The sequence below is a fragment of the Myzus persicae genome, unplaced genomic scaffold (genome assembly GCF_001856785.1).
Source record: "Myzus persicae strain clone G006 unplaced genomic scaffold, MPER_G0061.0, whole genome shotgun sequence".
Taxonomy (NCBI): Eukaryota; Metazoa; Arthropoda; class Insecta; order Hemiptera; family Aphididae; genus Myzus; species Myzus persicae.
Window position 1 is genome coordinate 119632 of NW_019103887.1, and position 13481 is coordinate 133112.

At 27.0% G+C, this 13481-nt stretch overlaps 1 protein-coding gene across 2 annotated transcripts; it reads left to right on the forward strand.

Annotated features, from left to right (window-relative positions):
• Positions 1–1062: 1062 nt before the first annotated feature.
• On the forward strand, positions 1063–13079 carry LOC111035910 (glutamine synthetase-like). Of its 2 annotated transcripts, none has more exons than XM_022317734.1 (8): positions 1063–1193; positions 7664–7857; positions 8818–8979; positions 9438–9583; positions 9701–9829; positions 10973–11172; positions 11248–11387; positions 12371–13079. In XM_022317734.1, the coding sequence occupies exons 2-8, from the start codon at positions 7671–7673 to the stop codon at positions 12517–12519; spliced, it is 1113 nt and encodes a 370-aa protein (XP_022173426.1). In that variant the 5' UTR covers positions 1063–1193; positions 7664–7670; the 3' UTR covers positions 12520–13079. The 2 variants fall into 2 exon arrangements, with proteins under 2 accessions (XP_022173426.1, XP_022173425.1); XM_022317733.1 differs by lacking the exon at positions 1063–1193 and adding an exon at positions 7239–7273.
• The last annotated feature ends 402 nt before the right edge of the window (positions 13080–13481 follow it).

Consider the following 13481-nt stretch of genomic DNA (forward strand, 5'->3'; position numbering starts at 1 on the left):
TGCTTAGTTTACCAAGCAGAAACATATTTTTAAAGTTGGTAAATTTCATATAAATTTCATAAATTGAGAATCTTCTTGTATTCCTAGACATGTTTAAAACTGTATAATTGATATAGATATGTGAAACAAAGAACTATATAATAGTCTATTAATAATTTCATGGTGAAAAATGATTTTATAAAAATACTATAAACCTTCACAAAAGATAACATATATATATATGAAAAATTGTAAGCAGATATTATTAATTGTGTAAAATTGCAATTTTTCTATAACATATTGTTTAATTATTGGTAAAATTATTTGTTTGTCTTATAAGTTATTATTTATTAACATATTGCGCATACAAAAGTGGTAACTGAGAAGTAACATAAGATTTGGTACAACATAATTTGTAGATCTGTAGATCTAAAAATTACGAATAGGAGCTACATTTATTGAATGGAGAACCTTACCTACTCGAAAAAAATATTTTTAGTAATATACTGCTAATATAGTAGTATCTGATAAATATAAAACTTAAATTCTGAACTATCAAGTTAATGGAAATATGAAATACAGAAATTGGATTCGCTTATATTTTTAATTACAAAAAAAATCTAAATATAACATAGTCATATAGTCGACTTAAAATATTACCTAAATAAAATAGATAAATAACACCTAATTATAGTTGTTTAAATTAAATTTAAAATAGTAGGGCAATTAGGAATTCGGTACATTTTTATGTACTTAAAATTAATGACATTATAAAAATTCCTAAAATACTCAACAGTCGTTTTGAAAATAATCATATTTAAAAAAAAAAAATTATGATAGGTGATATTTTGATCAAAAATATATTTATATTTAATCAAAATTTAGGTTAAATACCTATGTTTTAATAACTAAAATAACCGCTATTTGATTTTAAAAATATAAAAATAAACACAATTATTATATGGGTAATAAGCATTGTAATTGTTGTAAATTAAATTAAGTACTGAAAATTAATAAATATTGTACTTATGTCCATTCCCAATTTATCCCCCATATTATATTATGTGTAATTAATGCGCTTCTACGCCTGCACTTTTGTTTTATAAATGAAATGTTTAATCTACAAGTGGTTCTTCTCTTGGTAGGACGCAAACTAGCAACTACCTGACAGTCGAAGTTTTCGCGTTCACAGTTAAACATCACTACAACAAATTGTGAGTACTGAAATATATATATATTATATAGACATTATGTAAAATAATTATTACTCTATTCCTTAACCGATCTATAATAAAAGCTTTAGAAAATTATAAAAACATTTTAATGCTCTCATATAAATAATAAACAGTATGATATTATATATTATTCTAGATACTTTAATATAATTATATTTAAGAAATTGCAAACGTTTGCAACTTAAAAGTTAGATAATAATCAACATATTTCAATAATATAATATAATATTTCTATAAAAAATCAACCAAAACTGTTCGTCTTTATTTTTTCACTGTATGATTTTATAAATTATAAATAGATTTATATTATTTTGGCATTGAACCAGGGATTATATTGTACATAGTCACTCACAGCTCACTTATTTTGTATTCATCATTTGAAGCCAAATCAGTTCAAGAACATTTTTGTTTCTTTGTCTTGTGGAATAAAAAATGTACACATGTTCGTGTTCTTATATTAAACAGTAAATACTAAATTCAAATTATTACACTTAAAATAATGTAGTTATGATTTCTATTAAAATAATATACTATGTAGGGACCTTAGGTATGATAAAACCTAATATAATATGTATTAATGGTTTCATTGAAATGGGCAATTAAGTAATTTGATATTTTATTGATCTGAGAAAATGTTTGATTTCTTTTTAAATTATTACTGTTTTTGTTAAATTGATGTTTGTCTTCACGGAAAAAATATCAAAATAAATAATTGATTGGTACATATTTAATGGGTGTAGTACTTTAGTTTAGGAAAAAAATATTACAACACAAACCTGTTGTACCTACTCGTATTATTAATTTGGTATTAAGCTTGTGAACAAAATATAAATTATAGGCGCGTAGATATTAATTATAGTAGCTAGTTTCCATATGATATGTATTTATAATGCGACCGAGATATTACCCAAATATTCACGAATCACGACTATATACCTACACAATAAATACAAGTTGTAATCAATAGGATGCTTTAATAATGTGCGCAATGCTGAAATAAAATTATGAAATTATATTTCGCAAGAAACAAAAATTATAATCATCTAATCTAAAAGTCTGAAATTGTTACTTTGTATGAACTTAACAAAAAACTTGTACAATGTTTTAACTTGTTTTTTCGTAATAAAAATTTAAAATACATCAGCCAAATTATGTCATAGATATTTATTTAATTTGGCTAATTAAAATTAATCCAAAACAACAAATGTAATTATACATGGTCATTGGACTATAATAATAGCATAATTATCAAATAGTTGCTGATCGATAATATTAATGAATTTATGGTTAAAAAAAAATAGATTCCTTTTATTTGTAGACGCTAAAGAATCAAATAATATCCCTATCAACCTTAATGACTTATATGTATATATTCGCTTCTTATATTAATATAAATTATAGTTTGTACAGTGTGTATTTATATTGATTTCATAATTGTAAGATTAATAAGCCCCAATAAAATCGTCTTCTTTTGATTGTACTGTTACTTGTTATCATATGATGTATGATGTTATAAACGAAGGTTTTTGCTTTTGACATCCACATAGCGTTAACAGGTAATTTGGGGGCAAGACGAAAAATCTATACTCTAGTTGCCATGGGAAACCGATTTCCACTATAAAGTATACATAACCGAGTCCCTTAAAATCGTGCGGAAACATATTTTATAATAAACACATATTTTAACATAACTTTCTTATCAATAATATTATTATTTTAATATCCATTTTCCATTTGTTTATTATTATTTTTAATTGATATTTCCAGTAAGTACACCATTATCGTTTTCGTAAAATAATTAATATTTGTTTGTCGGAATCTGTAGTTTAAATTGCCTCAATATGGGATTAATTTTAAACTCGACAGCAGCTTTTTTTTGTCACTGATTAATTGATATCTAGGTGTATTTAATTATGATTTGAAAAAAAAAATACTAATATTATATAAATAAGTACTTCCACAATAAACAATTTTTATTTCGTTTTGTAAAATATAAGATTTTACTTATACTGGTATTGTACTATGTACCTATATTTTTAAGTACCTACGTAGGTAAATGTTATATAGCCTACGTATATTGACCATAAATAAAAAAAAAACATTTTTATGATTCTCCATACTATGTTTGTCTTTTTTTCTTACACTTTTGCGTAGACTAAAACTGTTTTTAAAATATTAGTCATGTCCATTTTTAGTAAATAATTAAATACTTTTTCCCTTTGAAATTGTTTTTAATTATTTAAAAAAAAAAAAACAGTTAAATTCTAACAGGCGACTGCACACTAATTTGTTAACAATATTGGGAAATTTTAAAACTATATCATATTTCTAATTATATTATGTTTATCACCTTTAGTCTTATTTCTGTAACGCTATAGGTATATCTATAAGACTATATACCTATACATACATACATATGTGTAATAAATATAACAAAAAACTCAAATTGTAGTGCCCATTAATTATTATATAATACTTTTAATTCGCTGAACTTTGATACCACATAACTAATTATTCATTATTTTTATTTATAGTTTATAAGTACAATTATAACGTGTATAATATGTATAGATTATAATAGTTATAGTTCCTTTTTTATTTATATTATATTTATAGTAAAATAAACAACCGAAAAAATTTCATATTTTGAATGATAATTTTTTTTCTTATTACCCACTTACTGTTTTGTAACATCATAGGTAGGCGGTGTTAAGACTTAAGATGTTGAGCAATTTAAAAACTTCTAGATACATATATAGGTACACATATCTATTATGTAGGTGCCTAGTCAATATCCATCAGTTGTATTTTATTTCGTCGGTTTTTACCGTTACAACATCATATTCATTATTATAATAATGACTAATAATATAAAGTTGGTTATCATTTTACGTTTGTATAAAAATATATTCGGTGATAACTTATGTAGGTACGTCCTAACTGGCCACATTGATTACACATTTAGTCATTTTATTCTGTCATTAACGTTGTGTATTTACCTATTACAATTTGCATTGCGTTATGTACGGTTATAAACACATAACTTTGTATAAAGAAATCAACTTACAAAATGACAACAATTCTGTAGTCACAGTAGCTGGGATATCAAATGTTCGTTGTGTAATTCGAATCTTTATTGGACAGCGATATTATGTTGTTTAGAATTAAATATTTTTTAATCTAAAGCATGTTCTGTGTAATGTGATGTATTACTGTTCGAAATGTACTTTTATAAGTGACGTCCTTGTGATAAATTGTATAATGATATGTAAACATATTTATGAACAAATTGACAAATAGTCTTAACTCTGAAATCATTTGAATAATACACATTTTTATAGGTTCTATTATATCATTCGATACAACTTCCATACGGATAAATAATCTGATAATGATTAATGACTTTATAATGTACTAATGTACCTAGGTATATAGGTAAATCGTATAATCGTATAATTGTCTTTCTATAAAAAGTGAAGAAGAAGTGATTTGATACAAAGTATACATTTTACAATCATATTTGTAAAACAGAAAATTTAGCATTTGAATAGGAGAGGGTAAAAGAAGCGATTCTTAATTTTTTAAACATATTTAGCTGTAATCAACTTCTTCTAATTTTTCGAAATGATACGTTATAAATAATTTAATCTCCGGGACCTTAAATAATATTTAGTAAATTTTGGTGTTCCTTTATTTTTTTTTTCGGTTCAAGTTCTACCAGCCTATGAACGTAGATATACCAGTATATGGTATTCAAATGTCTAACGTTTGATGGGAAATGGTTTTTGTAAAAATGTATTTTTTGATTCACAGATAATCATTTTAATACTAATATAATAATATTTTGCAAGGCTAGAAAAGTTAAACCTGGAAAGAATAATCATAATTTTACAATGAGACTATTGAATATATTATATTATTATTATGTTATATAATACCTATATCATATGCGATGTGTATGTTTGTTGTGTATGTTTGTTGTATATGATATATCATAAATAGACTAGATTAGATAACTATTATTCAGTCCACTATCCTCTACTCGTTTGATATAAATAAGTTTGTACGTTTATATTATTATAAACAGAACATTCGTAATGTTTGAAATATTTGAATTACTTTTATAAAGTTTAGTGTCTATCATTATATATTATAGTTATTAGTTATTATTTATTTATCTAAGTCAAGTATTAAAGTTTTTATTAAAATATAGGGACCTAAATATATTATGAATAATAAGTAATAGTTATTTAATTTTAAACTCTTAGATATGTATTGAACATTTTATGTATGCATTTAGAGTTTAGACATGATATATATAGTATAACTTTAGTTAACCTTATAACCTGCTTACTAAATTGCTGATGAATATTTCTTATACAACTGGGTTCGTTTATAATTAAAATCATTTTTTATTATTTTATCAGACTTTTTCTGTTTAATTAAACAATAATTAGATAATATTGTCTTAAAAAACTTTTAAAAATAATCAAGTACATTAATTATTATCATGCAAATCCAATAGGAACCGTAGACATTGGTAATTTCTTTTGTTGTGTTTAAAATTAAAATTGTGTACAATACCGACGCGAGATATGAACTTATGTATAGCTATGTACTATAACTAACCTATGTTCGAAAAATGGTGTATATTTAGTAGTAATAATATAATCTATAGTATATTTTGTTTACGAACTCAGAATTGTGTACCTGCAGTGTTGTCTAATTGCAATTTTACTTTATGCCTGTAGGGCTTTCTTTTGCTCGTGACTAGTTTAACTGGTATTGCTATACATACAATCTTCTTTTAGTTTTTACTGTCACTAAAAAATAAACCGGTTTTAAAATGCATAAACATGGTGATATAACGATCGTGATAATTAGTTATTATTCAATATTATATATAGTCAGATATCTATATATTAGATGCATGTCCATCTACATTCTATATACTTAAAGTATTCACTTGAATTGCAAATAAATACAAAAATTAAAAACATCGGGGAAAAATAAACATTCAAAAATATATACTCATGGCATGTAATATGAGGAGTATAATGTATAAATATTCGTTATTAAATTGAAAATTATAAAATTTTACAAATAAACAAACGAAAGACGCAATAATCGGAAGAAAGTGTTTTCTATTCAGAAACAACTGCTACTGCAAACTAGAGTCTGAAGTCCATTCGATTTCACTTAATTCACTAATTATTTAAACGACAATATATCTAATTACGTTATATCATTATTAGATTATAAATAATTAGGTCTAATATGCATTCGTCGGATATTTTTGACATATTATATTTTTAACGATTTGCAAACACGTCATTATTACGCTTATTTATCGTCGAGAGCAATTATTATTGTTGTAGATGAAAAACAATCACTCGCATATTATTATTATATTGTGTGCATATATAGTAAAACAGAGTACGATATTATAAACAATTCCGCCCCAGTCACTTTTGGTCGGCTTTGGACTTCGTATATACAGAAATGCGCCCCAATCAATAACTGGCGCCACTATAGTATCTCTCCTCGTGCTCCAGTTCTGCGCTGTCACGACGAAACGTTTGTTTCTTAAATGTAAAATAGTAGTCATTCTGTGCGTTTTGATTTGCGAAAAACCTCAAATCATCTTCGTATAAAGAGAGAGAGAGTCTGTGTTAGAGAGAGTGAGTATTAATATATTATTAAATAACAACCAATTTTAATCGTAAAACGCAGAATAAATATATTGCCTGTTCACTGTATCTACCTACCTACATTTAATCTATATACCTACTTGCGGCGTTCACAAAAACAACACATTTTAAATAACCACTTATTGACGTAATTAAGGTGAGTAAACATAGGTGTAATTACTGACGTACCTAAACTATAGTGATATTGTCTTCAATATAAAAAAAATAGTCATAGGTAATCGTTTTGTTTATCATCGGATTATTGCCTTTATACGTTTCAAACTTTTTTTTGCTAATCCTAAATACACATCTCTAGGTCATCTACAGTTTCTATACGCATGCATATCATATGGTTAGGCAGGTAGTTATGTAAGTGTAATGTTGACAATGAATTAAACATATGTCGTGCAACCGTCTCGTAACTACCTACATTGCACTTGTAACTTGTAAGAATAGTATTTAAAAAAATATAAGTATGTTATTATTTTATTAAATTTGTACGCAATAGCATATTGCCATGTACGTCACACAATTGAACAAATAATATAATATATACGATTAGATACACAGAAGTAAAGTTATTGCACAATCATTGTTATTATTAAAGTATAAAAAAATAGTTTTCGGAAAATCGATCTTTTATATTTTATGTTTTTACAACAATTTTCTTAATAAACGTTATGAGAATAATATACCTATTTATTCAGTTCAAGTATCGGTAGACATCGCAGTAATATTAACAATGTATTCATTTTACAGTTCAGCCATGCCGGGTAACGGATTATTGGAAACTTCCCCCAACTATGTTATCAACAAAGCTGTTGCGTCTAGATTTCAACAGCTGCCCCAACCCAAGGATAAGGTGCAAGTCATGTACGTATGGATCGACGGAACTGGACAAGATCTTAGAGCAAAGTCCAGAACACTAGACTTTATACCAACAAGACCCGACGGTATGTTGTCGATTTGTCCTGTTTATAATTCTAAATATATAACTACCTGCTATATACATTATACTGCTGTAAAAAATAAACATAAATAAGTATAAATTATATTTGAATCAATCCCCTTCAAGAGTACCTACTAACCATATTATATCTGACTAGTTAATCTAATTCGTCAAACATTTTTTTATCTTAAATGCGTATGTTTTTAGGTCACTATTTATATTGGGTGGGTCAGCGGAATTAGGATATCCTGTTAAAACACACTATACAATTCCCGATGTTCACTGCGTGTGAATACTAATATAATTATTGCAGCAAATTGACGTCGTCGTTTATAACCTATTATATGAGTAATTCATAGTCAAGGACTAAATGGTTTGTTCTAACCTTGATTGTAATTTGCAAACAAAAACAGACAAATGAAAAATAGCTGTCAGTATGAAATATTAAAATATAACAATGAAACGTATATTTTATCGATTAATCATAATTATTACACTGGAATTGAAAAAAAAAATGAATATTAATCGTATTTTGAACACGCAATCGGATAGTCCTACAATGATACTAATAATAATATACAAAATTACAAAATAAATACTCCATCAATCAATCTAAATATAAATACTTTTTTAGTAAGTAGACAAAAGTAATACCTATAGATTTACATTCTACTGTGATATTGAGATATTATGTTTATATAGCAATATTAAGAATAGAAATTATCTATGAAAAAAAACTAACTTTACTGGTAAAAATATATTAATAAATATATTCATTAAATTAAAATAGGAACTGTTTAATAATTTATACTTACATTTTTGTATATTTCGGTAAGATATGTAGAATGATATTTTAACAAAATAAATTGATCAAAGAAAATAATGGCTCGCCTCCTTAATTATATAGTGTACTCGATTACTTCTTTTCAAACTTTAATATTTGGTATTTTCTATTTTAATTCAGAACTCCCAGTGTGGAATTACGATGGAAGCTCTACATACCAATCCCAAGGAGAAAACTCAGATACATTTTTGTATCCAGTTGCCATTTTTAACGATCCATTCAGGTTGGCACCAAACAAACTTGTCATGTGCGAAACGTACAAACACGATCACACTCCAACTGGTAATAAAACAATATGTTATGATATAATTGGCGAATAGTTAAAAATTATTGACACTCGTAAGAACAATATGGCCTGTTCCGACTTTCACCTTTTTTTTTGCTGGAGACGAAGAAAACTATTGTTGATATTAATTACGAAGAACTAGATATTTTGATGACACCTATTTTTTTTTTCTACCTATACTCAATATTCGGTACTTATTTTGTATTCGTAGCACAGTAAATAGGTATAGGTAATATTAAGCGTATTTATAAACCCGCGTAGAATTATCAGCCCATTGATCTTACGAATGTCATCTCAATATAAAATAAACAAATCGATGTTACCGCATGTAACCATGTAGCTATTGGTACAGCCAGGTGAACGCTGTGATTAAAATATCACGTCGACACTTCTAGTTCAGCATAATATGAAATGACATTATACTCGTTGTAATATTGTTTTATATTTATTTCAGGTACAAATCACCGTAAAGCCGCTTTGGAAACCATGACTAAAGCCGCTGACCAAAAACCGTGGTTTGGTATCGAACAAGAATACACGTTACTCGACACTGACGGCAAACCATTCGGATGGCCAAAGACTGGATTCCCAGGTCCCCAGGTACGTTTCGTACACACGTGATGTACCTAGGTACATGTCATGGTACATAACAATGTGGTCACTTAGCCACCGTAGGTAAAAACTGAAGTCCATTTCACGGTGTTATATTTGTTGCAGGGCCCGTACTATTGTGGTGTCGGCGCTGATAAAGTGTACGGACGTGACATTGTGGAGGCTCATTATCGTGCATGTCTATACGCCGGAATCAACATATCTGGAGAGAATGCCGAAGTTATGCCAGCTCAGGTACCTGTTTAATATACGTACACTGTACATGCTCATTAATATTAAACGTTCAAGAGCGTTCGCCAACGCAGAAATGTATAATTTACATATATTTTAACACCTATACCTACCTCTACCTTTTGCAGACGTTGTATAATACTAAATATACATACATATACCGATGTATGACGCAAACTGATTTTTTTTATTGCTTATAATTTCAAGAAAAACAAAATAGGTAGGCATATCGATTTTATCGTAAAAAAAACCCGTTTAACCTTCACTGGATCGAGCCGAGTAAAAATATTGTCACAGGCAGTTGTATAGTTTAAAACTGTATAAATTATATCGCTCGAATTTGAATCAGATTTCTAGCAAAGATAGATTTGTCTTCTAGATTCTTCTCTACATTTTCTTCTTTCTAAAACATTGAACTTCTAGTGAATTCAATATTTTTTATACTTACTCATTGTATTTACTTAAATATGTGTGTTCAGTGCTCAACACACCTGACAAATATGCAATCAAATTATTGAAACATTTTACACTTTTCACTTTTTAGTGACCTTAAAGAGCGGTTCTTTTAACAGTGAATACTTATCACTTATCATCCCAAAAAATATTAAGATGTAAGACAATTTTAGTTTCACATAAAGTTTGAATATATCATAAAAATCATAGGTATTTGACAAAAATATAATATTTTTCTCATCTAAACTTTAAGTATCTAATACTTTAATTAACTACACCCGTTTTAAACTCGATTTTTATAAATCAATATTTTCAAAAACCGGTTGTGATTTGTAATAGGAAATTCTTCGTTAAAAAAAGTAAAAACTTAAAAAAAAGGTTATTGATAAATTAATAGATAACATTTTTTCAAAAAATATTGTTTTATGATGAATTCAAATTGTGAAATTAAAAATATTTTTAATAATGAGTGTTTACTATTTAATAATTACTCAGAATAAATATCAAATCTTAATATTAAATAACATTATTTTTGTTTATGATTTATGAATATAAATAATGATAATAATGTACTACGATAAACAGTTATTTTACTATCAATAAAACTGTAATTTATGTATTGTCTTAGTACCTACCTATATTATAATTATGTATGTAACTATGTAAGACAGTTAAATGATTCGTATATTTCAGTGGGAATTCCAAGTTGGACCATGTGAAGGTATAAGCATTGGTGATCATTTATGGATGGCTCGTTTCTTATTGCATCGTGTTGCCGAAGAGTTTGGCATTGTGGTCACACTTGATCCAAAACCAGTACCGGGAGATTGGAATGGTGCTGGTGCACATTGTAATTTCTCAACTCAGGCTATGAGAGAAAACAATGGAATAATGTAAGTTAACTTAAGTAGAATATATATTTTTAAGTATTTTAAAATTGTAATCAAAATTATTAATAATTGTTTTAGTGAAATCGAAAAGGCTATTGACAGATTGTCCAAACAACATATGAGACACATTAAAGCGTACGACCCCAACGAAGGCAAAGATAACGAACGTCGTCTGACCGGAAAACACGAAACTTCTTCCATTCACGATTTCTCTGCTGGTTAGTACTTAGCAGTGTCTACATAGTGATGACTCCTAAACACTAATGCTTACTAACTGCAGATATCAAAAAGTTTTTGAATATTTTCAAAAAGTTCTATTTAAACAGCTATACTAAAATATTTAAAAAAAATATATTTCATACAATATATAGGTACACTAGAGACAACAAAAAAGTACCTATATTATATGCTTTAAGTATGTTCCAGAAGAACATATAAATAAAAAAATACCCAATAATTTAATTTAAAATAAATTGCTGCAAATAAATAGGGTAATTTTCCAAACATGCTTACTCCCATTTTTTAATTTAATAATGAATCAATTAAAATATTAGTTATTAAAATTTTTAAATATATTTATTTCAAGACCAAATTTTAAAATTCTTGAAATGTTTTTTTTTTTTTTTAAATGAGAACCTATCGGACTGTTATAAATTATTTAGTGTTTAATCTTTTAAAACATTTTAATGTAGATACCTAATTCAAAATTCAAATGATTACAAACTATTCAATAACTTCAGAGAAACTACTCGTTAGAATTTTGAATTGGATACATAAACATTTTCTAAAAAATTATCCATTAAATAATTTATACTAAAACTATGTAGAGAGATTCTCATTTGAAAAACAAACATTTTTGCATTGCCACAGGACATTTCTTAAATAGTCGGAGTACATAAAAACTCAAGAATTTAAAAATATTGTCTTAAAGTAGGTAATAGGTATATTTACAGATTTTAAATAACTGCATTATTGAAGAAAAAAGGGAATAATGCTATGTATGTTTGACGGGAGCTTTCGTTTGAAGTCTTTTTATTTGTTTTTTTTTTCAAATGTAATAAAATTAACAAGATTAGATAATTTTTACTCGAAAATCAATAAAAGTCATGGGTTACTGATACAATGGCACTAAGTTGTGATATTCAAGTTCACATTATCACCATTATCGAAAAAAATCTAAAAAGTGTTTGTTATTTTCTAGGCGTGGCTAACCGTGGTGCCAGTATTCGTATTCCTCGTGGTTGTGCCGAAGAGAAGAAGGGTTACTTAGAAGATCGTAGACCAGCATCAAACTGCGACCCATACAGAGTGACAGAAGTCATTGTACGCACCGTGTGCCTAAATGAATAAAGACAATATTAGAGAATAATCTATACCCCCAGCAAGATAAACATAAATATCGCCCCACCTTGGAAAAAAAATATTATCTCATATTTATAATAATAATATACAACTATTGTTAGCACTGCATAATATTATGTTACAGTTATTAATTTTAAATTCAAGACCAAAAACAATATTGCATTTTAATGAGTGTCACTAAAAAGACATGTTGATTTTTACATAGGTATGTTATTATTTATACATTTATACTAACCTATCCGGTGTATTATATGGTTTTGTTATTATGTATACCCACTGTTATTTTTGTGCAAATTAATTTTACAAATTTAATTTATTTTTGGGGAAAAGCATTTGTGAAAATTTATATTTTTGTTAATTTAAAATTATGAAATGTTTAAATAATATACCTATGACTTGATTTATTTGTTTCACTAATCAGTTATCACTATTATATTATAATTCCATACAAATAGTGAAATCATTAAACTATGCGTATAATCTATACCCATGTGGGTACCTATAAATTTATACATCAGTGTTGAATTAAAACTAATTTCGAATAATAATTTGTAAGTTGGTACTTGTGGTAAATATTATATCTATGTTATACACTTATAGTCCATGTAACCAGAAGAGACACGAGAGGCTGATACAACTCCATACATTTTCCTAAAAAACCCACTGGAGCTTCGTGCTCTCCTCCTGTTCATTGCCTATTTTTATTATGAAAAATAATAAAACAATAATTTATATTTTCTAGTTTAATTTGTTTTTCATGCCTTATGAAGTAATGATTATTGCGGTAATATCGATAGGTATAGTATTGACCTTGAATATGTGTAGCCACGTGCAGAATTTTACGTTGCTATGTTAATCATTGTTTTTCATTCATTTTAAACTGATATGATATGAGTTCGAAAATAAATTTTTCTTGAGGGCAGCTATGAGTCAGTTTTTTAGGGGAGGGC